General features: G+C 41.4%; 2 protein-coding genes across 5 annotated transcripts; one reads left to right on the top strand and one right to left on the bottom strand.

The window, feature by feature from the left end:
- Nucleotides 1-319: 319 nt before the first annotated feature.
- LOC111588080 (serine/threonine-protein kinase tousled-like 1-B) lies at nucleotides 320-15,065 on the top strand. 4 transcript variants are annotated; one of them, XM_023298219.3, is made up of 22 exons: nucleotides 321-805; nucleotides 2,487-2,680; nucleotides 3,547-3,615; nucleotides 3,801-3,839; nucleotides 3,964-4,039; nucleotides 4,128-4,171; nucleotides 4,544-4,633; nucleotides 4,715-4,795; nucleotides 4,916-5,008; nucleotides 5,159-5,269; nucleotides 5,869-6,005; nucleotides 6,213-6,404; nucleotides 6,492-6,558; nucleotides 6,783-6,880; nucleotides 7,949-8,030; nucleotides 8,117-8,208; nucleotides 8,301-8,390; nucleotides 9,594-9,763; nucleotides 9,874-10,009; nucleotides 10,264-10,375; nucleotides 10,606-10,713; nucleotides 13,419-15,065. In XM_023298219.3, exons 1-22 carry the CDS (start codon nucleotides 679-681, stop codon nucleotides 13,566-13,568), a joined length of 2,358 nt encoding a protein of 785 aa, XP_023153987.1. In that variant the 5' UTR covers nucleotides 321-678; the 3' UTR covers nucleotides 13,569-15,065. The 4 variants fall into 4 exon arrangements, with proteins under 4 accessions (XP_023153988.1, XP_023153987.1, XP_023153989.1 ...); XM_023298221.3 differs by having other exon boundaries at nucleotides 322-805; nucleotides 2,559-2,680; XM_023298220.3 differs by lacking the exon at nucleotides 3,801-3,839 and having other exon boundaries at nucleotides 320-805.
- Nucleotides 15,066-19,909: 4,844 nt separating this feature from the next.
- Nucleotides 19,910-26,364, bottom strand: gorasp2 (golgi reassembly stacking protein 2). The gene is made up of 10 exons (XM_023298235.3): nucleotides 26,197-26,364; nucleotides 25,328-25,408; nucleotides 25,032-25,235; nucleotides 24,863-24,949; nucleotides 24,621-24,751; nucleotides 24,069-24,201; nucleotides 23,503-23,626; nucleotides 23,286-23,393; nucleotides 22,748-22,876; nucleotides 19,910-21,274 (listed from the first exon to the last, which is right to left on the bottom strand). The coding sequence occupies exons 1-10, from the start codon at nucleotides 26,257-26,259 to the stop codon at nucleotides 21,012-21,014; spliced, it is 1,323 nt and encodes a 440-aa protein (XP_023154003.1). The 5' UTR covers nucleotides 26,260-26,364; the 3' UTR covers nucleotides 19,910-21,011.
- Nucleotides 26,365-27,008: the final 644 nt, after the last annotated feature.

The raw sequence follows: 27,008 nt of genomic DNA, 5'->3' as shown, positions 1-27,008 counted from the left end.
ACAAACTTAAAAACACACTACACGTACACTCCAGTGCGCATGTCCGTGTGTGATCTACATGAAGTTATCCGTGCATATGTATGAACAAGTGTGCGCGTCTGTTTCCCTTCCGTGTTCTCCTCCTGCATACAGGAACTTTCGGCCATTTTTTTCCCGGGGCTTGTTTGTTGTTTCCACCTAAAGAAAAAAAAAAAAAAAAAAAAGAACCTAAGAGCTGTTCTCAGGTCGGTGACTTCCGGTGCAGCTCGGGCTGGTTAGCAGGAGGCTAAAATGACTCCAGATCTTTTTCGGTGCCCCCCCCGCCCCTCCCCTTCCTCAAACCTCGCTCCCTCCCTCCTCGCGCTGCTAGGTGCGCGCCAGCCTCGCGATAGCCTCGCCTACCAGAATCAAAGCTGCGCTCGCGAATTGGATGCTGACAGGCGCGCGGTGCGGTCATCATGCAAAGGTTACCGAGGATCCGTTTCAGCGAGAGTCTGAGGAAGAAGAAGCCGCTCCTCCGCAGGACCCGCACGGCTCACAACATGCCAGACGTGTAGCAGCGCGGACAAGGGAACTAAAACCAGAAAACTGCGGACTAGCTCGGCCTGTTTTGGCGACAGCAGGTGTCAAAACGATGGACGCGAGTTCGGGATTTCCGGCTGTGTGTACGCTGGCTCCTCTCGGCGGTAAAGTGGCTTCATGAGTGTCCAAAGTAACAGTGGAAGTGGTGGTGGAAGTTTGGAGGCGACGCCATCTTGGTCGCAGCTCTCCTCGTCCCCAACGATTTCTCAACAACATATAACGGCGACCGCAAAGAGCAAGGAAGGTACAGGAGCTCACCGAGACACTGCCCTTATATTCTCCGTTAACTGCGTTGCGTTTGTTTGCGCGCTGAGCTCGGCTGTTTCGGTCCGTGTCGAGGTAACGTTTACCGAAGTAAAAAAAAAATGGATGTCAAGTTCACTGATGCCGTGAATTGGAAGCCAAGCCAAACGTCAGCTGTCAGTTCAGTTGATGGCCAGTCTAAGTAGCAGCGAAGCTATCGTGTTTTTGCACAAAGGCAGCGTTAGCTTGTTGTGCTGTTTTGTGCGGCTGTCCGGATTTCGAGTTACTCGTAGCGGCTGATGCGATCACAGTGTTTGTGTAGTAGTTTGTAACCTCCTATCAGCAGCATCTAGTAGAATATTAAACATCGTAGCCGTGAGTGCATCCATTAATGCCCTGCAATGCACGACCCTGCTGCTGGTAACTTGACAATAGGCCTTGGATTTGACTTTTTGATCAGTTTTACATGCATCCGTTTGTCCACATTGTTGTCGACATGTTGTTATTCACTCCTGTGTTTGCTGAGTTGCTGGAGATGATGTGACAAAACAGCGATGATAAAGTGGCAGCAGTTGGCTCTAATCTTCCAGCTATGTGCATTAGTTACGGGACATGATGTGATATGTTAAAATATTTAGGCAGCGATGGTGCTAACAAGTTAGTGCGAATCCAAATTTGCATTTTAATTATCGAGGATATCTTTTATGAAGTAATTTTCAATCTAACGTGCTAAGAGACAAATGTTATTGCAGTATGAAGCTATGGCTATATGGATTAATTACCCCAAATCTGTCTCTCCAATGTCCTCAAATAACCTCACATAGGCCTTGTGGTGTGCTCACCGTTGCACCGCTCAGGGGGTTTCATAATGTCCATTATGCCTTTTAAGGCTTGCCTCTGTGCCAGAAGCTATGTAAAGATGACAGCCAGGAAATGTCCAATAAGGAAACAAACACTTGCAGCAACAGTCAGCAGGGAGCAGAGGACGTGTGTTCATCTCTCCCTGGAAAATGCTGGGTGTCAGCCAGGGCCCAGAGAGACAGCATATACAATATGTAATTTTTAGCTCGTGTTAGTGTCGTCTTATGCATTTTGTGGTTCTGATTTACAACTAAATGGTTTGCAATTATGTGCTTGTGAAATTTCACTGCAATACTAGGCTCATGCACAGCTTAAATGGCCTGTTTGAGCAGCGTGAGGAAAACTGATGCACAGTTGCACACGTGCAGCATTTCAATTAGAGACATTCATTGACACTGCAACATATCGAAGGATTTCACTTTGAGATAAAACTTCCATTGTCCTTATCTAAGCTCTTATTGTTCTTCTGAGGTATTGAGATTCCTTAATGTTGAGACCAGCTTAGCACTGTGCACTGAGGCCACTGTGGCAGCCTAACTAACAAAATAATAGATGGGCTGGTTGGGTAGCTTTGTGATGACAAACTGGTGGATTTACTTCACCCAGCCTTCTCAGTGACCTTTCTGTTCAGGTTAGAAATGCAGTGTTACTCGTCTACATCATCTCCTTTTCGAGTGCTACCTCCTTCCCAGTTGAATTAAATCCGTTTTTCTATTTTTGTTCTTTAGACATTCTGATTCTCTCTAATCCCCTTCTCGATACTGTCCTCTGTTCCTTCTTGTGGTGCTCATTTGTATTCTTTTCTGGTAATTTTGTCACAGGAAGTGCGTACTTGTCTTGTGATGGTGATAACATAATCGTCTCACCTTACTGTGTCGATGTCCTCGTGCCAGGCCCCATGGAGGAGCTGCACAGCCTCGACCCCAGGAGACAGGAGCTGCTGGAGGCCAGGTTCACAGGAGCTGTCAGTGGCAACACAGTAGGCAGCACTGGGAGCACCAGTGGAGGTGCTAAGGTAACAGAAACTAAAGCCTCCATTTTGAGATATGTCACACACAAACTCAGGATGCAAAGCAAAAAAAAAAAAAAAAAAAAGATTTAGTATGTCCCAAAATGTCAAATGCAGTATAGCAAAAAATAATATAGTTCTACTACATTGGATTGCATTTTGCAGTATGTAAGCCAGTATGATTTTCAGATGATTCTTACCAATAATTCTCTGCACTGTGGCATATGGTGTCTTGCACAAGTATAAACAAGCTTGAGATGCTGAGAGTGCACTACAGGCTGTTGTAGAAATATGAGCAATGCATTCAAAGAAAGATCTATGCCCCGTTTGTTTTCACAAGGGCAGTTGTAGTGCAAATTTAAAGCAAGAAGAAAAAGTTCACAATTTGGAAAGCAAGGACTGTTGACCCAGGAACAAAAGAGCCTCAGGAGTTCAAACTTTGTTATATGCATCCCTGTTTGTTTACAGATTAAGTATTAAAAATGTTTAAACAGCAACAAGAAAAAATGGTGCTTCCCAGCCACCAACCAGTGCTTGCTTGCTTGCAGCACAAAGAATGCTACGCACAAGTTGAAGCAGTCTTTTAGGCTCGTGTTCAGGAGTGACTAACTCCACCATAAACAGAAGTCGTCAGAAAGCTCAACGTCACGTGCAGGATTGTTTTAATGCCAGGAAAAAGAAACGAAACCCAGGTGGAAAGGGCTAAGTGACACACCTTGTTAGTGAAAATCTGGACTCCTGTCCAACATGGCAGGCGACAGGCCTACATGTTTACTTTATATGAGGTCACTCAACTTGGATAACACCTCATACGTGAGCTGATTATCTTCCTACTTTATTTGTTCACCGATCTGAATTCTTTTTTCGTGTAGGGCCTGGCCAATGAATCCTCGAACCACAGCTACGGAAGTCTGGGTTCGTCAAGTGACAAGGAGTCAGAGGTAAAACACACAGACCGTCATTAGACATCCATTTCAAGGAGCTGAATATAGGTAGTACACAGTTTATTGCACAGATACACAGACTGAAGTGTGGTTATATGTGCGTCCATATTGTCAGTACTTTTCCTTGCACAGCCCACTCTTCTTTCTGTCTACCTCCATCTCTCCCTCTCCTTTCTTCCTAGAACTCTGATTTGAAAAGAGGGAGCTCCCCTGCCTACTCAGTATGTACTCTTTCTCCCGGCTGCTCTTTCCTGCTCAACACCACCACTGGATCTTGCTTTGTTAGGTGAAACACAGGGGATTCATGCTTTTTTTTGTCCTCTCTCATTTCATATCGATTCACAGACCCCAGAGAAGAAACACTCTGAATCGTCCAGAGGGAGGAAAAGGAAAGCTGATACTTATTCAGAGAGTAGTCAAGGTACGATAGACATTAAAATGGTGTGATTCAGACAAATGTAATTTACTGATAACTTACATTTGCTGTTTTATTTTTTATTTGTTTGCAGGGAAGACCTCCACACGGGGGCCCAAGATCAGTGACTACTTTGATGTGAGTATTACAACAACTACTATTGAGCGGCAACAGTTCTTATAATGTAGTTAATTAGGTTGTATTTTAATAATAGACTAGTTGGTTTGACAATTGACAATACAGTTTCTTAAATGTTTTTTGGTTTCTGTACTCCTCTATTACCGTAGACTGGATATCTTTTTGGGTTTGGTCAAAATGTGACTTTTGAAGATACTATCTTGGGTATTAAGAGCCACTGATTGACTCTTTTCACCATTTTCTGATGTTTTACAGAGACAACAGTGAATGAAATGAAATAATCAACAATGAAAATAATCCTTTGCTACTGTCTAATACGTTGTGATTCTAATAATTTGAGACCAGATTCTTAAGCTAACTCTTTCTGCAAAGTTCCAGGGTGGAAATGGTTCCAGTCCAGTCAGAGGCCTCCCATCAGCTCGCCGCTCTCCACAGAACTCGCACTCTGCACCAGGCTCAATCGTGAGTATTTTACAGTTAAACCTTACTGAGGGATTTGTGATGAGTTATCTGCATCATCTCACAGTACCTTTGTTTTTGTAGATCCGGCAGAACAGCTCCTCTCCCACCAGTCTATGTTTCGGGGAGCACAACCCCAAAGCTTCCTCAAGCAAATGTATCCAGGTAGTCCGTCTTGCATATTAAACACACTGGTCTGTCCCGTTTTTTTCATAATTCAAGCAGCAGACATCGCACATTGACTAATCCACGTCTTATTTTTATATGTCAATCTGGCTTTTTTAGACGGAATTGACAGGCTTAAAACTTGCTGCTCTGGAAAGCAACAAGAGTCTGGACCTGGAGAAGAAAGAAGGACGAATAGATGACCTTCTCAGGGTGAGTTCACATCCTACAGCCAGTGACGGAGAGTGCAGAAGAGCACATCTGTCTAATGTGGTCCTGGTTATCGTGCCAGGGTTACACTGCGCTAATAACTATACAACCAGACTTCATGTCGTCACTGCTGTGTGTTTTTATTTTCAACAGGCTAACTGTGACCTGCGGAGACAGATCGACGAGCAGCAAAAACTCCTGGAGAAATACAAGGAGAGACTCAACAAGTGCATCACCATGAGCAAGAAACTGCTCATTGAGAAGGTGTGTGTGTGTGTGTTTTTTTTAAAGAAAACATCGGTATTTTAAGGCTGCTTTAAATGATTGTTGAACTGTATGAAGCATAAAGAGAAACTGATAAGTGACAACAGATACTGTAGTGGCTTATCAACATCCCACAGCTAATGCATTATGGATGAAGCTTGAAACTTATTGTAGCATTCAGCAGAAGCATAGCAACACAGGCATCTCATCCATTAGTAAGTCCACTGTTCTCTGATTCATTAGCTTTGCTTTGGTGACAATTTTGGTTGTTAAGTTTATGAAACTTGTCACCAGCCACTTGTCCTTTGTCCTCAGAGCGTCATTTGAACCACTGTTATTAAAGTATCCTGTAGTATAAAGTAATAGAGCTCATCCAGAGCATAGAACCTTTGTAATTTTTGTCCCTAATGCACTTTCATTTTGTATGGTAGTGAAAGTTTGAGGTTGTAGGTAAAGGCTTGTCACTGGAGAATGCTGTGAGACTCCTAAATCTGAATGACAAATACTATCGTCTCTTAGCTGATAATCTTGAGACACCATCAGTAGCGCTAACCGTCATTTCTAACTGTGTCTGTGTGCCTGTCTGGTTTTGTCTGCAGAGCACACAGGAGAAGCAGTCATGTCGTGAGAAGAGCATGCAGGATCGCCTCCGTCTCGGTCACTTCACCACCGTCAGACACGGCGCGTCCTACACAGAGCAGTGGACTGATGGATATGCATTCCAAAACCTGATCAAGTGAGAGGCTGCAAAGACAGAAAAAAATCTATTTTATTTATAATTTCTGTTTTGTAAAAAAATGCCTTAAAACAGCAGAAATACTGTGGGGTTTTTTTTCTGCATGTTTCATTTCATAGTCACAAGCACAACAAGTGAAAAGCTGTTATTGTCTCCTTTAGTATGTGTCATATGATCCATTCCCTCTGCCTCTGTGTGTCTTCGCAGGCAGCAGGAGGGCATCAACCAGCAGAGGGAGGACATTGAGCGACAGAGGAAGCTGTTAGCCAAGAGGAAGCCTCCGAACCCCGCGTCTCCCTCCCTGTCTGTAGCCTCCACATCTGAACCTAAGCAGCGCAAAACTAAGGTGGTCAACGGCAATGACTCAGACCCCTTCCTCAAGCCGTCCTTGCCCCAGCTGTGAGTGAACTCAAATAAATATATATCTAATCAGTAGAGAAAGATTTTTGGTCTGCTGGGAGATTTGACTAGACTGTGTTTTGGCAGACTGACCCTCGCTGAGTACCACGAGCAGGAGGAAATCTTCAAACTTCGTCTTGGACATCTGAAGAAGGTCTTTAGCGAAAAACATCAACCAACAAGTTTACTAACCATTCAGTTAGAACAGATTATAACCAGAAATGTCCATTAGTGATACAGGCAAATAGCAACTGCATCTGATTACAGCATATGTGCTCATGCTTTAGCTTTTTAAATGTCCACTGTTGTCTTAAATTCCTGCAAAAACTGTCAATGAAGAACACCGAAATGACTTACTTTCATATGATGTGTTTTCAGGAGGAAGCTGAGATCCAGGCAGAGCTGGAGCGGTTGGAGCGTGTGAGGAACCTTCATATCAGAGAGCTCAAGAGGATAAACAACGAGGACAGCTCAGCGTAAGTCCACTCGGCATAACTTGATCAGGAATTGGTGAAGACTTAATTGAGATCAATGCAAGTCATAATTTTAGGTTCCACAGTTAGTGTTTACTAAATATTAGAACAGAACAAAATGAATGTGGGATGTTCTCTGTAGGTTAGAAATGTTCAAATACAAACACAACAAGAATACTGATACTTCATTCAGACCTACACAATGACACAGGTTAAACTTTCTATATGGGTCAGATCATAGTCCAACAGTCCTTCACAACCTTCCTCTTGTCTAGATGTGCATCTGAAGCCAAGTTTTTGTGTCCCTGTGCGCTGACTGAAATACAAACTACAGGTTAGCACTCTTATTGAAAAGAAAAAGACACGATGCCACTATGGATGTTTCTGAAAGTCTGTCTGTGTTTACAAGATATAGCAGCTCATTACAGGTTAAGCTGTAGCACTGTGTCAGTAAGTATTCCTTTGGCGTACTGAGCTCTATGAAATAGCCTGCTGCTGGAGTTTGTTACCGTCCGAAGCACAGTGTGTGGACATAATACAAGATTTCTGAAGAATTTTAAACTTCCGTTACGTCACGTTTGGACACCATCAATCGGAGCATGTAGAAATCAGAACACGTCCGAAGTCCAGCAGCAACTACTCAGTTACAGCTCTTTTAATGAGGATTATAAAGGTGTGGATGAGGGACAATCTCGTGGCAGAACGTCTCATCGAAACAAGAATTTACTTTGAGCACAAATTCTGCAGAAGGTTGTGAGTGGATCCTTGTGGACCTTGTGGATAAATGAGGAAATTTAATCATACTGACCTTTGTAGACAAACAGACACAGAGAGTATGAATTGGAGCAGCTCCACCTTGTCAAATGTGCCCGTCATGTTTTTTAGGACAAATATTTTATATTTTATTGATGTTAGATGTGATGGCTAGTTGGGCAGTGATTTATCCGACACAGGCTGAACTCACGTCATTAGATCTGTGAAAGTGGCTACAGAGTTCCTACATTAAAGTCAAGCAGACATTTCATTGTGTTGTGCTGAATATCTGCTCACCAATACACCCTCCTCTCACAGATTTAAAGACCATCCTACTTTAAATGAGAGGTACCTGCTGCTGCACTTGCTGGGCAGGGGCGGCTTCAGTGAAGTCTATAAGGTCGGTATGGCTGGAGTTCTTTTTTGTCTCTGTATGAAGTATGTTTGACGATGAGGTGTTCATGTGCGCTCTCTTGTCGCATGTAGGCTTTTGACCTGTTTGAGCAGCGCTACGCAGCTGTTAAAATCCACCAGCTTAACAAGAACTGGAGAGAGGAGAAGAAGGAAAACTACCACAAGTAGGTCTCATCTACACATACAAACACACAAAACTATAAAAACAAAGTGTTTCTTACGTCACACACACTGGTTGACACTTCTTTCCTTTCAGGCATGCATGCAGGGAGTACCGGATACACAAGCAGCTGGACCATCCCAGAATAGTCAAACTCTATGACTATTTCTCCCTGGATACTGACACGTGAGTTACCTCTGACCTCTGCCAGCTGCAGCCCTGCTGTTAATGTATCCTGAGGTGGTTCCTCTCACAGCGCTGCGTTAAAAAACTTTATTTGCAGTGGGTGTAAAGCAGCAGGGTGCACATCAGTTAGTGTCAGACCTGTGCAAAGGCCCAACCCAGTGAACACTCAAATAACGCATGAACTGCATGTGTTCTGCCTCAAGGCTCTAGGTCAGGGTGCTATCAGATTGGAAAAGAATAAAGAGTAAAAAGAAAAAATGTATGATTCAGTGTCAGCATGCCCTGACAAAGGAAGCTATTTTTGAAGGGTTAACTTCTGTGTTTGAGTGTTTACCAAGCGCAGTGAGGTGTAGTCACTCAGACACAAAAAGATTCAAAGGAGCTGGCAGCCAGTCTGACAATACTGTATATTTATCCACATAAACAAAGGAAACTATTTCTGTGTTGAGTATGAAATTAGCAAAGTTTTTCTTGGGTAACTGAGCAGCTCACATACAAAACTTAAGTCAGGCTCCTTCAGCTGCAGAAAGTCCTGATCCTGACCTCTGACATGCTTTTGGGGGAGAGGAAGTGGAATATCTCTTCTTAGCCTTCAGTCTTTCCAGCTCTTTAGAGAAACTTCAACTGGATGACTCGATCTTCCTACTTAGGCGTCAGTAAATTAATGATGCGCGCAAGTTGCATATACTGCTGACCAGAGCATGTGAGCAGAGTGGAAGAAGAAAATTTCTGCTCTCAGTCTCGGACTTGTTCAGTTCAGTTGCTCTCACGCTCATAGTCTCTGCTCCAAACTCAGCTCAGTATTGCTCAATGCTCTAAATGATTGCTCTCAATGATCTAAATTTCACCTTACTTTGTACAACTTGCTCACTGCTTGCTCTGATTAAAGAGAAAACGTTGTACTGTATTTTAGTTTTAGCTCCGTCTTTAACCGGTGCAAACAAAACCAGAGCTTAATAGATTTGGTTCTTTCCCACATTGTACTTTTAGCTCCTGATATGAGTGGTACCAGCGTGGAAGATAAGGTGATGCTCTGGCTTTTTAAAAGATCCCCTCTTCGCTCAGTCCAAAATCCTTCGCTCATGCTCACCACTCACTTGGCTTACGTGCTTTATGGCTTTCCTGGGTTTGTTCACATTCAGCTTCTGGATCTGGTCTTTCTTTTACCTGAAATGTGACTTTGTGTGTGTCTGTCTTCGTCAGGTTCTGTACAGTGTTGGAGTTCTGTGAAGGAAATGACCTGGACTTCTACCTGAAGCAGAACAAGCTGATGTCAGAGAAAGAAGCCCGCTCCATTGTCATGCAGATTGTCAGCGCCCTGCGATACCTCAACGAAATCAAACCCCCCATCATCCACTACGACCTCAAACCTGGTGGGCTACCCTCGCAAATTGCCTTTTCATTGTTAACACGGCGTTGCTGACATTTAAACCTCATTTTGTGTCAAACACTCCCTGAATCCCACTGTCTGTGTGGTACCCAGGTAACATCTTACTGGTGGATGGAACTGCATGTGGAGAAATCAAAATCACAGACTTTGGCCTGTCTAAGATAATGGACGATGACAACTATGGCGTGGACGGGATGGACCTCACATCACAGGGAGCAGGAACCTACTGGTGAGACATGCAAATACCTTTCTCGGACAAACCCATGTTTTCAGAAAAGCTCAATCCACTGTATCGATGTGTAAAAGCACAGAATCTGGTGCAACTAACTTTATTGAAAGCAGTGAATAGTGACAGAATTTTCAAGGAATGTCCTTTCCTAGTACTTGTGTGGCATAAAATGGACATGAAAATGTCAACAAAGTACATACGAGCTCTTAAATACATGGTATGACATGAATTGTGTTGTATTTGTGCGTGTTCAGGTATCTCCCTCCAGAGTGTTTTGTGGTGGGAAAAGAACCGCCTAAGATCTCCAACAAGGTGGATGTCTGGTCTGTGGGGGTGATCTTCTTCCAGTGCCTCTATGGACGCAAGGTACAACGTTAATCTTTATCTTAATTTATTTACCTTTAACTTTGAATTTTAATGTGTTTAAACTGTTTTCTTTCATTTAAAACATTTGATTGCCCTGTGTAAATGACTTTGAGTCACATTTGTGCATGAAATGTGCTATACAAATCAACTACCCTTACTTTGCCATTAGTTTAGTTGAAGCACTGTTAAAGGCACTGAATTGGTGGTGATTCAGTTTTGTGTTTTTGCAGCCGTTTGGTCACAATCAGTCACAGCAGGACATCCTCCAGGAAAACACCATCCTCAAAGCCACAGAGGTCCAGTTTCCAGCTAAACCACAGGCCAGCACAGAGGCCAAGGTAACGCACACTCAGAGCCAAATTTAGAAATACACAAGGACGTTTACTTCAGTCGTATTAATGGTTGCTGCCTTCATTTGGGTTCGCTTTCATGGCTGCTCTTCTTGGCAGATTTGGGAGAACATTTCAGCCCTAATCCAATAAAGATGGATTGAAAACTATCATCTAAATGTCACCTTCTGATTATCTTTACCTAAAATATGGATAAAATCTCGATTTTACATTTATTCTCTGTATCCTAATATAGTAAATGTTCTCTGAATTCAACTAAAAATATATTTATAGATTAAGTAATCACACGGAAGCGTCTGTTTTGCTGCTTGACACTGATGCAAAATCCTGCAAAACAATGTCCCACTATGTCTGATTTAGCCTGATGCAACAAGAGTTATCAAAGGAACGTAACCAATGTTTTGATTGCATGAAAAATAATTGGCAAGTGATTAATTAATTTTGCTTTAAATTTTCATGCAAAAAAAAAGCAACTAATTGGACATATTCGCATGTTTCTTAAGTTTTATGATTTGCTTGTCATTTCTAATGGTAAACTGAATATCTTTGGGAGACATTGAAGGCATCATCTTGGATTGGAATATTTTAATAATTACGATAATTTGCAGGATTAATGGATACTTAAACATAATACTTTATATCCTTAGTCTAACAGCTGACAAAGGTGTATCATCTCTGTACAGATCCATGTTTTGCCTGATCCTAGTAGACATAACTGGGTTGAGACGTGTTGTGTTGCAATTTCAGTAAAATCCTAACTCTACAGACTACAATTTAAGCATTAATATCTACTAGAGTTTTGAATTTGGCAATCCAGTGACATGTTGACGCATGTTCAACTATCTGAATCACCTCTAGTGTGTAGAGGGGTTTTCCTGCCTCAGAATAAGCCTTTGTGAAGAGACAGCGCAGAACAGTAAAGCATGATTGATCTCCATATAATAAAACCCATCAGTCTGTCTCACCCTGTATGGCAGGAATGTTTCTATTCTGTTTCTCAACATTTCATTAACACTGGTGTGTATTATGCATTAGTAACTATAACCCCATTTAACAAAAGTGCTTAAAAAATAGATTTCATTTTGGCGCAGGTGTTTTTCCTGTTGGATAAAACCTCATTTGAAGGAGCGCCAAAATTTCCTCTATGGGGGAAAAACCCTGCCATAAACCAAAGTCTGCCGCCTTATAGACAAAAGGTCCATCTCCTGTGATGTATTGTAAGAGAACATGAAACGTACCACAAAACACTCAGTCTGCAGCTCCTTTCTAAATGCCTCTACACACTGTACGATTTTAACTATCTTTTAAGTTCACAGCTTGCTACACTGTACCACATAAATCTAATAATCTTTGGGCACGACGTAAAGTCTGCTCTGTGCAGATTGCACGATGAAAACGCAGCTGAATCACAGCCTCCGATGTACCGTAATTTCTGGACTATTGAGCACACCTGAGTATAAGCCGTACCCACTAAACTTAAAAAGATAAAAAATTTTGTACATATATAGACCACACTTGTCTATAAGCCACACGTGTCCACGTTGTAACATGAGATATTTACACAGAAAGATTGGTTTAACTTTTAATTAAATAAATTCTTTTTTCGAACAGTGCCTGTAACACGGCAGTAAAACGCATTGAGTCAGTTCTTCACGCTGCTGATCCCAACGTCCCACCATCGATTCATTGACGCCAAGCTTGTGTGCAGCAGCTCTATTTCCTTCTTCGACAGGCAGATCGATTGCCTTTAACTTAAAAGCTGCGTCATATGCATTTCTTGGTGTGTTTTCCATGATGAGGGTGTGTGCATGAAGCGCAAAATGACTGATCTGAAGAATTTAGTGTGAGTGCCTTTGATTTAATTGAACAGTTTCATTGGTCGGATGTGAAGAGGCTAAACATATTGACGGCATGAAGCTTGCCCGTAAAAATCTGTACGCTGGCCGCATCATTGTATAAGCCGCAGGGTGCAAAGCCTGTGAAAAAAGTAGCGGCTTATAGTCCGTAAAGTACGGTACATGAGTCGACGTGAATGCGCAAGAGTAAAACATCATATGCAAGTGCCATCCATCCTTGAAAAATAAACAACTGAAGCATAAACAGAGCGCCTACAATGACAAGGAAACTAACGAAACATGAACGGAGCCCTCGCTTTTGTGCATTTGCTAGCTGCTAATGTTGGGTTCCTAACCTGGGAGCTGCAGTTCCAGCACTATATCCTTCCATACTTTGTTGTTTTTTGTCCTGTTGTGGTATGAACTGGAGGACACGTCAAAAAGGCTTCTGCTGTCACAACTCTATCAGGCTGTCTTCTTTGTTTAAATCCCACATACTTGTTTTGATGCATTTTGCCATTGTCGCCACAAATCATCTATTTTGGGTTAGCACCAGTTTTGCACTGATCAGTACGTCATTTCATACTGCATTTCTATTGGTTAGTTTTCATAGGGCGCAGCAGCAGTCACACTGTGAGATGATCACCCCAAATTTCTGACAGAATTTTATTGCAGCTTGTCTTTCGTCCCAAGACCATGACAACGGCCGTCCTTGAACCTGTCTCACAGTGCGACGTAGGACCATGGATTTAGAGCCAAGATATCTCCACGATTCTCTCACGATTGTTATCTTTGGTCTTGGACGGCCGAAAATCACAAGTGTGTAGGGGCCTTAATACATTCTCCTCTGTTCTGCAGGCGTTCATCCGGCGTTGTCTGGCCTACCGCAAGGAGGACAGGTTTGATGTTCACCAGCTGTGTTCGGACACCTACCTCCTCCCTCACATGAGACGTTCAAACTCCTCTGGCTCCCTGCAGCCCTCCGCCTCATCTCTGCCCACCTACTGACTCTCAAGACTTGACGGGACCCTCTGGCCGATCTCAAGGCACGATTGTTGAAATCGGAGGATAATAGACGTGGATTTTTTTTTTTTTTTTACCTGAGCTGTTCCTATAATGGATAAATTAGCAACAGAAGAGAGTAAAATGGAAATATGAGATGGAAAACGGAGAAGAAGTGGAAAGAGGATGCTCCCATTGTGTTGTACAGAGTTGTGCCCTTGAACTCAACGGTGTGAGAGATGGGACAGAATATAAAATGAAAGACTGAAAAACAGAAAGGAGGCAGAGATGAGAGAGGCTCAGCACTGTTGGGGGAACGATGAAGCTGGTGGATTTGGTTTAGGACTTAATTAACCCCTTAGGAGACATTACAGCAGTATAGGACCTCCTAGATGTCCACACCCACCTCTCGTAGCTCTTCACACATCTACACTTTCATAATACACCTTATGAAATGGTGAATTGTGTCAGCATGAGGCAGTCTTGTTGCTCATGAGGGTGGCGGACAGAAGAAGACGGGTTAATAGACGAGTGTTTGTACATCAAATATCGACTACCTGCGATTCATTTTAAGGCACAAAAAGATGGTTGCATCTCATTCAATTTCCGCCTGCAGCTCCTCTGCAGGAGTTAACTTGATAGACACACACAAAAAAAAAGAAGTTCCAGATTAAATTTCTGGGGTCGATTTGCACTTCCGAGTCGGATCACGTTGTCGTGGCCCCACGTTTGGCATGAAGCATCACAGTGTAGGCTCGCACTCGACTTATCCATAGTCAGATCCTCCGTTCAGAGTTTTGTTGGTCCACAGAGAGCGGACCTGTGCATCTGTCTTAATCCATTTTTCAAGCGCGATGTTCGAGAAGGTGTGAATGTTGCAGCACTGTGTTGTCGTAGACGTCCTCATCGACCTGCCTGAAGAGGGCCGGACTTTTATTAGAAGTTACTGTATTGCAAAAGCTGTCATCGGGTCACAGGATTCATTGTACATTTCATGTGCAGGAGACATTACTCACTAGCAAATATATAATAACAAGGCTTTCCCTTGCTTCCCAGTGTTTCAGTTTGCTCCGTTTATTTGTGTCCCCCCCTCTCCTGAAAGCTGTTCTCAGTTTTTGCTGCTATAAATGTTGCTTTTAGTTTTGTAACGTGAATGATTTTCACCGCGCATATGTGCATACTTGAACTGTGTTAAGGAGCCTCTTTTTATGAAACAGACACCTGCTGTGCTGTTCAAGGGAATGCAACACATTTTCTTCTGCCACCATCAGACGTCTTCGTGTTTTGTTTTTTTTCTTGCTTTGTTTACTTTCCTGTAAAAGTCCAACAAACATGGAGAGGAATCCCGGCGTGCCACGCGGTACGGAGCGCTCACACCTGTTCATGCCAGTTAAACGTGGGCGTTCCTGGTTGGCTGAGCTGCAGCTTGATATACTGCAGCTAGAAGTTAAAGTGGAATATAATCCAAATGTTGTCATCCTGTAAATAAAACACTTACCTGTATGTTGTTGTGACATTTTAAGTCCTCTCAGACGGAGGCAAACCTGGACTCTGGCCAAAGCTCACCCGTGGCAAGAAGCAGAAACATTCTTGGGTGAGAAATCCGATAAAAAGGCAAGTGGGAGCCGTTAATAGCAAGTGGTGGGCGTCTCATCTTCCTTTTGCGCCTGCATAGAAAATAAGCCTTAATCGATTTTTTTTTTTTTTTTTTTTTTTTTTTATAACATGGGAATTGTTTGATGAAGGAAAAGCTAGTTCCGCTAACATGACAGAAGCATTAAACTGCAGCTCCTTGAAGTGCAGTGAAACCGGTAAAGTTTGTCCAGTTTGATAAATTGAACTTTTATTTACTCGGGTGCACCGAGGCGTAAAACAAACATCCCCCTCCTGTCTGATTTTCTCCCTGTTCTCCACTTGACAAAACAGTAGAAATGGGTTCTAGGGCACCTGATTAACTGTGTAGACAGATCAGCCATTAGAGAGGTACATGTCGGATCACGGTAGCGACGGGGCTGCAATGTCATTCACATGCAATAAAGATTGCCTTACAAGCATTAATTCCTGCAGTGTGACCCATATTTCCTGCGGAGGGTTATGCAACCTCGCTAGAAGTGTCTGAAACAAGATGGAGCTCAGAGGAAGGCAGTGACATCGACGTGTTAATGAGAGGATACATTTACAATATGGCACCTTAGACTCCATTTGGAAGCCATGTTTTGCAGTATTACGGAAATATATTCACTGAGAAATACTTAATCATTTGGTAATAGTTCAGTCAGCAGGTTATTGTTATATAGTACACAGCTAAGCAAAACAATGCTATAATAATGAGTTGAGTTTTGTATATTCATAAATTGACCGTGTGAACTGTTTGAATATATTTTGGTTTGGTAGTAGTTTTAACATTTCAAACGCATTTTAAGGTCCATATTGTGAAAATTTTAAATTACAGGTTGGACTGTTGTAGATATGCAAAACAAGTGAAGTTGCAAAAAAATTAAAATTTCATTAGGTTTTATTCAAAATTAACCAACTATGCTACATTCATGCACTTTAATAGGCACTACAGAAATATGCTAACTAGCCTTCTTGAAAAGAAAAACGATGCATCGCTTGTTTTTGCTCGGGTGAATACATGACTACAACCAACAGTCATTTAACTTAGCGTAGCATAAAGACTAAACATTTTTTGATACTCCATTTGGAAGCCATATTTTTGCAGTATTACAGAAACATATTTATTGAGAAATACTTAATCACTTGGTAATAGTTCAGTCAGCAGGTTATTGTTGTATGGTGCACAGCTAAAATATCAATTTCCTGCCAAAGTGCCGTGTATGGAAGCAAAACAAGGCCCTAAGTATGAGTTTGTTTTTTTGCATATTCATAAATCTACCTTGTGAAGTGTTTGGATGTATTTCTGTTTAAATCCAACTTTGTATTTTGTATAGTAGTAGTTTTAACTAATTTAAAAACCATTTCAAACACATTTTAAAGTTCATATTGTGAAAATTTTAAATTACAAGTCGGACTGCTGGAGATACCCAAAACAAGTGAAAGATTTTCATTTGGATTTATTTATAATTAACAAACTATGCTACATTATTGCACTTTAACAGGCACTGCAGAAATATGCTAACTAGCCGCCTTGAAAAGAAAAAAAAATCGATACGTCGCTTGTTTTTGATCGGGTGAATACATGACAACAGCCAGCAGTCATTTAGTTTAGCTTAGCATAGCATAAAGACTGAACATTTTTTGATACTCCATTTGGAGGCATGTTTTGCAGTATTACAGAAAATTTATTGAGAAATACTTAATCACTTGGTAATAGTTCAGTCAGCAGGTTATTATACGGTGCACGAATAAATCTCAATTACCTGCCACCTGTGATGGTGGTCAAAGTGCCATGTATGGAAGCAAAACAAGGCTGTGATGAGTTCGCTTTTTTGTGTGTGTATTCATAAATTTACCTTGGAAACTGTTGGAATGTATTTTGGTTTGGTTTGGTAGTTTAACAAATTTAAAAACCATTTCCAACACATTTATTGTGAAAATTTTTAATTACAGGTAGGACTGTTGGAGATATGCGAAACAAGTGAAGCTGCAAAAAAAAAAATTTAATTTGGATTTATTTATAATTAATCAACTATGTTGCATTCTTTAACAGGTAGTACAGAAATATGCTAACTGGCCTTCTTGGAGAAAAAAAAAATCGATGCCTGTTGTTTTTTGCTCGGGTGAATACATGACTACAGCCAGCAGTCATTCGGTTTAGCTTAGCATAGCATAAAGACTGATTTTTATAAAAAAAAAAAAAAAATCGAAATCTCACTCGACTTCTCCGGGCGTGCAGTCGTACGATTGACTTCAAAACGTACCAGAAAACAGCTTTGTGTCGTCGCGCCTTTGTTCCTCCTGGAAAGCCGCCGATTTATCACACTTGCTTGAACAGGCACATCTCAGCTACTGTACGCCGACTACTTCTTTTGTCAGCAAAGTGCATCGCCTACACAACAAATCCATGGCTGAGCACAGACAAAAGGCACTGCGTTAAATGGGTCAAAAGCCTGCAGCTTTCCTCAAGACCCCCTTCAGTGACAATCAAGTTTCCTCAAGTTAGTGTCCGATGTTTTTAATACGCTGGAAGGGTGAGATAGGCAGTCAACGGCATTACTAAACATTTCCACATTGAAACTGCAGCGTACATGCAGACTTTTTATGCATAAGGATCCAATTAGAGGTTAAGTACAGTTGGGAAATTCTGATTCAGACATCGGCTTCATCACAGCTGTTCTTTAAGTCGGCTGATCCGGTCGTCTCTTTCGCATAGAGAGGGACATGTATCTGAGCTTTAGTAGTCCCAGTGCGGAAATTTTAACTTTGTCTTACATTTTTGTGCCAGAAATATACAGAGCCAACAGACGAGTAGGGATTGTATGGAAGCAAATCAGACTCATCAGATTCTGAATTTTAAAAGCTGCTGAATTTCTTACTTTGGAGTTTTTTGCATCAAAATTACATACGTGAATTTTTTTTATGCCTGAATTTAGCTCATCAAAATTCTAAAAAACTGTTAAAAATTCGATGTGTTCAAAATTCACCATCAAAAAATTCAATGTTCAAAATTCGCCGTGAAAAAATTTAATGTTCAAAATTCACTGTCAAAAAATTCGCTGTTCACATCCAGGGGAATCAGGCATAAACGATCCTGGCCAAAATCGAAACAACGCCCAGCCAATCACGTGACGCTCCTCCGGTCATGTGACGCGGACGGTTGACCTCACAAGACCAGGGTCAACCACGGCTAACAACGGCGCTTCAGTGAGTGTATTAATTCTTTTTGTCCTGTATGTGGTTTGTTTTTGTGTGAGTCAGTAACCTGTAATGCATGCCGTTAGCCGCGCTAGCACAGCGTTAGCCGCGCTAATACAGCGCTAGCACACAGCGTTAGCCGCGCTAATGCAGCGCTAGCACACAGCGTTAGCCGCGCTAATGCAGCGCGAGCCACGCTAATACAGTGTTAGTAAGAGATTCAGCAGCTTTTAAAATTCTGAATCTGATGAGTCTGATTTGCTTCCATAGGATTGAATTAATTTAATCCTGGGGGGGGGGGGGGCTCCATACAAACACAAAGGGGAATTCAGACTACATAAAATTGAGGTTTTCAGTAGAGGGTGCATTTGAGAAATAGGTGTTTGATATTTATTCATAAAAGCAATTAAACATATTGTGGCCTACTTACTATTGTTACCCACATCTGAAACAAGGATTCAACAAGAAGTTTAGTCCACGTTTTCACACGTGTTAGACCTGTTTGTTCACCTGCTGTTGACGGGTATTTATTAAAGCTTAGTCAAGTTTGGATAGTCATTTCCTTAATGGTTTAAGTTTCTTTTATTGGCTTTATTTTTAAGTATTTTTTAACCTATTTTTGAAGGCTGATTCAACCACAATTTAACCCTGTAAATTGTGGTAAATATAGAAAAAAATGAACAAAAAAGTAAACAAAATTTTTATTTATTTATTTATTTATTTATTTATTTATTTATTTATATATATATATATATATATATATATATATATATATATATATATATATATATATATAAATTAAAAAAACCTAAATATAGAAAAAATGAGCAAAAAAACCCTAAAAGTAAATAATAATGATTGTATATATATATATATATATATATATATATATATATATATATATATATATATATATATATATATATATATATCCAAATATAGAAAAAATGAGCAAAAACTAGAAAACATAGAGAAAAATGTGCAAAAATGTCCTAAAAAGTATATAATAAAATTATAGTATATATATCTGACTATAGAAATAAATTAGCAAAAAATGAAAACTAAAAAAATATAAATAATATAATCCCAAATATAGAAAATTTTCCAAAAAAAAGGTAGAAAAAGAGCAAATATGCAAAAAAAAAATATATATATATATATATATATATAAAAAAAAATATATAAAAAATATTTTTTAAAAACTAAAGCTGAACAATGTGTTTTGCTGGGTTCTGACTTATTCACTAGTATTTAACACAAGCTTTCCACACCATACATCTGACTTTTTTTTTTTTACAGCCATGATCACAATCACTATTTTTTTAATCATTGTTTTTCTTTCAAAGTATGACACTTGATCTTCCATGTAAGTCTTAATGTACACTCACTGCTGTAACAACTCAGTTTTTTTTTTTTTGTCAGCGCTTCTTGTTCGCGTTTATTTGTGTAAGGCTCATCGAGACAAAAACAGAGCACTTGAAAGAGGAGCAACAAACATTTAAGACTGAACATTAACACACAGAGGCATCATGTAAAATTAATTTGGCTTTATTGCTTGCACTGTGCATACAGTAGATGTTTTGTTGTTACAGCGACACCTTGTGGCTGCACTGCAACCCTGCCAACCAGTTCACTTCGGCCTCACCAAGACGACATGTGCTGTGTATTTAATAACCTCACACGCTACCTACGAATCACCCAACAGCAAGCACACACTCTGCTCAGTAGCTCATGTAAACCTCCATCTGTTCTGGCGTGGCCTCCGGGCCGTTATTGTCTCTGTGGTGGAGATGTTGTGTATTATAGAGTTCTGGATATACATGGAGACGTACGAAGGGACTAATAATTTCAAAACACAAAAGGCGGTGCAAAATAATGCAGATTCATTCATTGGGTAGAGAAACTCGTACAGCAATTTAAACAAAAATTAATACATGTTAATCAAATTAATCTACTGGTCAGGGGCTCTATTAACTAAAAATCAAACGGTTACAAACTAGAGCTGGACGATAAATTCTACCATGATGAATTCAGATTTATTTCTTAGTACAGCAGTGCATAATTTCTTTCCAGTATGACCAGTTAAATGACGTCTAGACTGGATTAACTGGTTGGTTTAACTTCCAGTTAGGCGTCACTGGTTGCTATCCTCAGTTTAATGATGAATGATTCAGGAATTCAGTGAACTCAGTTTAACGTCCAGCCCCGTTAACATACATCGGTTATATAAAAAAACTGAAACAAAGATGTCAGATCAGAAAGGGGGAAATTCCTAACAGTTCTTTGCCTTGTTGTATCTGCAGAAGTGCGAGGCGAACTACAAACCGGAGAGTAGACCTCGTCTTCCTCGTACAGTAGCGAAGGCAAGCTGCAGTGCTACCAGTTCCTCTGCATTATGACGATCTGGCAACTCGGACACGTAGGTCAGACCAGTCTACAGCCGTCCTCCATTCCTCTTATCCTTCATCGCCACCCATAACGGGAGCATGCTGAGCGCTGTGTCTTAATAGGTGCATCTGTCTGCCTGTCCCTCTTGGCCAAATAAATAGAAAAAAAACACAGAGAAAGACAGAATGGAGAAAGAGAGAGACCAGGTGTGTTTTAGTTTTGATGGCTTTGAGTGGGATTCCCACGTTACGATGACGGTAGTGTTGCTTCCGTAGGAGCTGGTGTTTCTGAGACAGCTTCTGTTGGCGCTGTGGCGTCGGCGGCTGGGACGGTCGCAGGCGCCGCTGAGACTGTAACCGAGGCTGGAGGGGTGGAGATGGAGGCGGGCACCAGGGGAGTCAGGCCCTGAGAGAGGAGAGGAGGCAGCTGGGAGGGCAGCATGGTGGGCAGAGGGGGCAATGGGGCAAGACCTGGGAGGTTCAGGGGAGGGAGAGGAGCCAGAGGTGGAACTGTGGAAGGAAAAACAAAGTTGCAGTTAATTGATGCATTCATGATTAAACTCACAAACACGGTACATTCCTATATTTAACCTTCCTGTTGACCTCATTTACGGGCACCAAAAAATATTGTTTCCTTGTCTGAAAAAAATCCAAAAATTCAGCAAAAAATTCTCCAAATTTCTGAAAATTTGCAAAACCTTCAGGAAGAAAATTCCAATAATTCCTTAAAAGTTTCCCTTAAAAGTTTTATTTTTAAAAAAATCTCCCAAATTTGGCAGGAAAATTCTTGTAAATATTTTCAAAAATGAGTACAAATCTTCCAAAAAAAATCCTAAAAATATCTAAAGTGATTACATATATATCAGTAAAACTTCTAATATTTTCTTTAAGAACATTCACAAAAAAATCAACCAAAATCCAGTGAAATTCACTGGATTTTGATAGATTTTTTTGTGAATGTTCTTAAGAAACATTTTTAACATTTTTTTTCCACCAAAAAATGTTCAAAGATTTCTCAAAAATGTTGAAAATGTGAACATCAGAAGTTTCACTGTGAGAATATCTTTTTCCCACATTTTCAAACTTTAAAACGGGTCAATTTTGACCCACAAGACGACACGAGGGTTAAAGTATGAGATGTGAAGTGGTTTGAAAATATGTTCATTGGAATGTTTACTGAGAGTGTGATGAGAAACGTTTGTTGTGAATACATGTAGCAGCTACTTGGCTAAGATTAAAAATTGGTAGATTAAACAAAGTGGAGGTAGCATGTTAATTAGTGGGGTCAAAGTACCAAGTATTGAAATTAGAGGTGGGACTGTTTGAGGTATCTAAAACAATAGATGTTGCAGATGCTGTGCTTCCTTCAGTTTTTTTTTTCCTTCTAGGATTTTCCCACAATTTACCAGCCAACATTACATTATCGCACTTTAACAGGTAGTTAGGAAATATGCCAACTTGCCTTCTTGCTAAGAGGTTGTTTAAAAAAGAAATGCTTCTCTTGTTTCTGTTTCAAGAATGCAGGACTACAGCCAGCAGTCGCTTAGCTGAGCATAGACTCTGAAAACAGCAAAAATGTTTTATTTTTAATGTTTACACAAACTAGACATGTTAATTAGTGATTTTTTTGGAAATGTTTTATTTCCTATTGCATGCAAGTGGTTGGTTTCTTAAGGCAGCGTAGACTAGAATGTATGGCAGACATCAAAACGTAATACACCAAAGCTGCATTTTGTTGCACTTTAATTGTCCAGGAAAGCAGCTGTTTTATCACATTTGCTCCATTCTAATTGTTCAGTCTTTCATAAGATAAAAAACAAGCACGGGAGGGAATATAACAAAAATCTGCGGTTGCTTTGCAATGCTGATAATAATCTAAACCCTGCAAGTAAAGTGTTTGTCACTTTGGAAGCCACTTGTACACAGCTTGTATGTGTGGTATGAAGTGAGTATTTTATACAGTAGACAAGGCTTCTCACTCACCTGTCGTTCCTAACGGTGGTGGTAAGGTGCTGCTGCCTGCTAGTGACACGGCACTGAGGTCTGGGAGTGGCAGGTTCAGGTTAGGGAGGTTAGGGAGTGGCGGTAAGCCAGCTGGGAGGGGCATCAGACCTGAACACACACAAACGCACACAACAAATTCATTCAATACTTAAACTACCAGCGTCATAAACTATGCTTCACGAAACAACTTTGGAAATAAAAAAATATCACAACAAAACTGGCAGGGATGACCTTTCATATGAAGATTAGAAAAATTGAGGGCAAAAGAAATGTCAGCAGTAGTTGATGGCAACAGAGAGGCTTTGTGGAGTTACTTAACATAAATAGATTCACTCAAAGTGTGCAGTGTGTACACACAACTTTATATTGGCCACTAATGCAGTAGAGACAATGAATACGCCCTCATAAATCTGTGAAGAAAGAGCTGGAATACCGCTGCTGCCTTTGGGCTTTCTCAAATGCATGATGTGAAAGCTGACAGGCTCAGTAAACAGAGTGACACCGACAAACGGCGTACCTGATAGCGTGGTGGCCGGGTTGAAGCTGGTGGCGGCAGGATTGAGTGGAGTGAGGGGGGTGAGGGAGGGGTTGGTGGAGGAGGGCAGCAGAGGGACTGTAGGCAAACCTGGAGGGGAGGCAGGAAAACAGCACAAATTAGACAAGAACATGTTTAGAAACACTAAATATTCCTGTCATGTATCAAGTCTAAATGTTGGATTAAAGGACATAATTACCTGTCTGTAGCTCACTGGGCATGGTGGGCGGGGCTGAGCTGATTGACAGGTTGGACAGTGACTCTTCAAGGCTGGAGGGGACAGCAGGAGCAGTGGGAGGAGGGGTCACGGCTGAAAGCTGGACCTGAAGGAGTTAAAGAGAGAACATGAGGGAGGTGGAGGAAAAGATACTGCTATCAAACAGATAAGGTCACATTCATCCAAACGTGCAATTAACTCTAATGAAAAACACTGCTCTGTGTCCCTCCTGCCTGCTCTGCTGAATACACAATGAGGACATTTACAGTTACGGAGTGTGTGAAAAAAGTCAAGACACAAAACCTAAGATATTTTCAAGGCCATGCCTGCACACACACTGCATACTGATTAGTAAAGTTTTGCTTGAATGCGATAAAGCATAAGAGACTAGCTTTCAGGCAGATAAAGTAGGTGAGTAATAGTGGGAAACATTTTAGGACACAAGTACTGCTGCAAATGGTGATTTTTAGCAATTATGTTCATATTTAGGCTACATTTTGGGGTGAGAATTTCAATGTGAACTGAGGCACAGCGATATGAGTCCTGACCTCTGTGAATCCGTCCTTCAGCGGACTGACAGGCTCACTGGGAGAGTTTCCTGGGAAGCTAATCTTCTTCCCCTCCTCGAAAGGCCGGGTGGGAATCCTGTGGAGGTATCCGTAACCAATCCCACACCCAAGGCTGGGAAAAGGAGAAGAATAACGTTGAGAATCCAAGCGATAAATCTACGATCTTTCTTTGCATGTTTGCATGTTCTCCCATGTTTTCTCTGGGTGCTCCAGCTTCCTCCCACAGTCCAAAAATATGCTGAGGTTAATTGATTATTCTAAATTGTCTGTAGGTGTGAATGCGAGCGTGATTGTTTCCAAGTGTAGCCCTGTGATAGACTGACGATCTGTCCAGGATGTCACCTGCCTTTGCCCCATGTCAGCTGGGAAAAGCTCCAGCGACCCTAATGAGGATTAAGTGGTGTATAGATAATGGATGGATGTTATTCACCTACTCTCTCCACTGTCGTTATCATAAAGGCTCAGAACAAACACCAACAACACCTGTAAGTCTCATACCAAGAGTGCAAGTGTGTTTAAGGGTTGTATTACCTGCCCTCTCCTCCCCACGCACTGTTAGGTGTAATGACCACCTCTCTGCAGTTATCAGTGTCCGTGTTGTACACATAGAGCTTCAGGCCCTTCCCCTCGTGGCTCTCTATCAGAGAGAAGAGGTCCTCAGACTGAAGACAGTCACCAAGTGGCATGGATGGATGGTGGACAAAAGGAGGAGACACACAATCAGTATCATGTGGAGAATTTGCAGCGAGAACCTGAAAGTGCTGAGAGCGTACCTCATTCATAACAGTGTCGGCTCCAATGATGTAGTCGGTGTGTGGCCGCAAGCCGGCGAGTGCTGCTGGAGAATTAGACTCCACTTCCTGTTACAGAGAGCAAGCACATTACTGCTGCATCGCATAAATGGAGACAACACAATGCAGACAAGCCCTTGTGGCTACCTACCAGCACATGCCAAACATTCTCGTTAGCTCCCTCAAAACTGCAGAAGCGGATTGAGACACCAAGCAAGCCTTGGCCCCCCCACAGGTTGCTGGGCGTGACTGTGGACTCCCGCAGCTCCAGGGTCTTTGACGAGTAAACCAGCATCTTCACTGGTTTCTCCACACTGGCTTTGAGCAGGTCCTTCAAGGTGTCGTTGTCCTTGTTCTGTAGAAAACAAAGATAAAGAAAGAAGAGGCGACCATGAAAGACAGCATTCCTTATGACTTGCACTTGCTACACTTGCTGCTGTGTCTTACCAGTCTTGTGTTATTGATGGAGACAATGAAGTCAAAGAAAGGCTCCAGTCCTGCCCGGTGTCCAGGCGAGTTCTCCTGAACCTGCACAAAGATGAGAGTCATGCTGAGTGGCCGGACTGTGACGCTTTTTGCACTTTATTGATTGTCATGTAATTAAATAGTACTGACCAACACATACGTGAGCCATCCATTCAGTGGCTTTCAAATGAGCAACTTTTGGGATACAAACAAGTCATATGTGATTTGGGTTTTGATTACAATATGCACAAATATCACTGTAGTCATTGCTAAATGACTACTACTGCACAGACAAGATGTGGCTAATCCTGCTGTAGTCTACACAACTGCACTGATGTCAAGTTTAGCATCTATGTTAGCTACTACTACTACTAGCTACCTGATGTTACTGACAATTCACGTTTGAAAACTTGGAGTAGGACGACCAACGGCAGCTATACAGACAGTTGTAGCTTGTTACCACAGTTGAAATAGAACACAACAAGGTAAGAGTAGCCCTGTGCACAGAGAAAGTGTCCGATATTGGATGTATTAGTGGATCCAGCTTGGCATCTGTCATTCAGTAGCCACGTAGCTTTAGCTACCTCCAACAATAGTGCTGCTCAGCTTCTTGTGAATATATTTAATTAGCTGGTATAACAGGTATACACAGACAATGTGGAAAGATAAGCTAAGTAGCACTGACACAACTCCAAAGCGCACAACATTCCACCTGTCAGGGTGCTGAGCCAAAGGGAGGCCGCAGCGCTCATCCCCGGCTTCTCGTCAACACACAGAGCCAGGAATCCTCCTCCTCTGACCGGATGCTAAAGCTAACAGCTAACAGTGCGATGTAGAAGCTGAAAACTCACCCGGAGGACGTGGTAGCCCTCGGAGCCTCCTCCAGGTATCTCCACACTCTGCGAACCTCCCATGGCCTTGCTGTTTTAGGGCTTTTTCAGTGTTTTTACAGCAGCTTGTTAGCCAGCAGAAGTGGGATACCTGAGCGCTTCGCACCGGTTACACGTCGCCAAATGACGAGCGGAGCGATGCGCATGCTCCGTAACGTGGCAGGAAATAACGCCTTTTCGACGCTGACAAATTCCTGTTCATTCAAACAAGTCAACTCACGGCAGCTTGTCTGATTTCAAGATCATATTTAAATATTTTTATTGGTAACAGCACAGCCTTTCATTCCACTTATCTAAAATAAACGGATAAATGTTTTAAATAACATAATGAGTGAAATTATAATTCAATATTGTGCCACATTACAAAGAGACTGCAAGTGAATAGGGAAACATTTTTAACCTATCTAAGCTAATAATATTCCCCTAATTGGGCATATCCAGATCAGAACTCTCAATATTGGATAAAGTCAGCTTTAAAATTCTTGTTTCATTTTGTTGACACACTAGAGTCAAAAGAGATTTTGTTATCTCCATTTTAAAACTCCATCAATCAGAAATTACTGTCAACAACCAGTGGAAAAATGCACTTTTGTCATGTTCTTAGGAGTTAAATGTTCTACAAATCAGGCCTGTAATGATATATGGATAAACCCCTATGTAGAAACCTTTAGGTCTTAGGAAAACAGCCTTCATGATATGATTGTAAAAATCCATACACATAAATTAAAAAAAAGACAAAACAAAAACTGGAAATCACTATTTAAACTAACTCA

Source organism: Amphiprion ocellaris, chromosome 10 (assembly GCF_022539595.1).
Source record: "Amphiprion ocellaris isolate individual 3 ecotype Okinawa chromosome 10, ASM2253959v1, whole genome shotgun sequence".
NCBI classification, from domain to species: Eukaryota; Metazoa; Chordata; class Actinopteri; family Pomacentridae; genus Amphiprion; species Amphiprion ocellaris.
This window is presented reverse-complemented; position numbering and strand designations above follow the sequence as displayed.